The 1,237-nt window shown below is 63.1% G+C and overlaps 1 protein-coding gene across 1 annotated transcript, besides 4 other annotated features; it reads right to left on the reverse strand.

The window, feature by feature from the left end:
• The first annotated feature begins 148 nt into the window (after positions 1–148).
• Positions 149–172: a microsatellite.
• Positions 173–565: 393 nt separating this feature from the next.
• Positions 566–598: a microsatellite.
• Positions 584–617: a microsatellite.
• Positions 618–843: 226 nt separating this feature from the next.
• Positions 844–880: a microsatellite.
• Positions 881–906: 26 nt separating this feature from the next.
• On the reverse strand, positions 907–1,227 carry Tco025E_09726 (uncharacterized protein; the record flags this gene model as incomplete). The annotated part of the gene is made up of 1 exon (XM_029376536.1): positions 907–1,227. The coding sequence occupies one exon, from the start codon at positions 1,225–1,227 to the stop codon at positions 907–909; it is 321 nt and encodes a 106-aa protein (XP_029223413.1).
• Positions 1,228–1,237: the final 10 nt, after the last annotated feature.

The raw sequence follows: 1,237 nt of genomic DNA on the forward strand, positions 1-1,237 counted from the left end.
GGCCCCTTGCAGAGACGCGACGCGGCGGACTTTTGCGCCCCGCAGCCGCCGCATCCCTCCACGCCGAGGGCGCTGGGGGCGCGCCTGAGAGGGCAAAGCCACGCCAACTCGACGCGGACACTTTGCCCCGCACCCCCTTTTCCCTCTCATTATTATTCATTATTATTTTATTTTCCTTTTGCGTCTCGCACTCCCCACGCTCTTCTGTGCGTTTGCTCCACTCGTCCACGCCCGCGAGGCGTGCGAGGGCCCCGTCGCACCGCCCCACCGGGAGATGTGGGAGACGCCGCAGCGGAACAGCGAAGAGTGGCGGTGAGAAGCGCCGCGAAAGGCAACGCCATGGCGCCCTCCCCTCCCCAGCGGGAGCAGTCGGCCCCCTGCGCCCCTGCAAGGCACCTCCATGCACCGGCGGCTCAGCGCCCGAGGGGCCTCCCCGCACAGGCTTGGGGACTACACACGAGCCGGGCACCCCACGCCCGCCCCCTCGCGCGCCCGCAGCGGAAGGAGTGGCACGCAACAAGGCGACACAACCTCAAAAAGGCAGACGGAAAGTAAAACAATATATACGCACACACACAAAACAATATACACACACACATATTTATATATTATATATAACAAAACAACGGGAATGAGGCAGACAGCTGCCGCCACGAAGAGTAAACGCAAAAACAAATGGGAGACCCGAGAGAAGCACAGCGAGGGGCACAAAGCGCTGTTCGAACTCAGAGACGCAAACGCAACACGCCGTGAGCGCACAGTAAGGCCCTCTCTTCGTTCCGTTGCTGCCGCCCCCGCCCCCGCCCCCCGCTGCCCCCTTGCCTCTCCACGCACTTCCCCCCGACACACACACACACATACGCACGACGACAACACAACAGCAGCGGCCGCCACCGCGACAGGTGCTTACCTGCCTGGCGGCGCGCCCACAGCGCCGACGCCGCCGTGCTTGCCTCCATCCTCGCAGCAAATGACAGCGTGCGTCGCGGCCCTCGCACCCATGCGGGCAGTGCCATCGAGGGAATCTCCCACGGTCAGTGCCCTCTCTCCCCGAAGCTCCTCCACCTGATCCACAAGGAAGGAGCCATTCCGGATCATCGCACCCCCATTCCCCTGCTCCTCTTCAAGGCGGCGACGCCGCTCCTCCAGCACCTCACGATTCAGCTTCACGTACTCCCAGTGCACGTAGGCGTTGGAGAAGAAGGCCGTCACGTTGAATCCGAGCATCACAAACAGT

Source organism: Trypanosoma conorhini (genome assembly GCF_003719485.1).
Source record: "Trypanosoma conorhini strain 025E chromosome Unknown Tco_14.4_contig_01249, whole genome shotgun sequence".
In the NCBI taxonomy this organism is placed as follows: Eukaryota; Euglenozoa; class Kinetoplastea; order Trypanosomatida; family Trypanosomatidae; genus Trypanosoma; species Trypanosoma conorhini.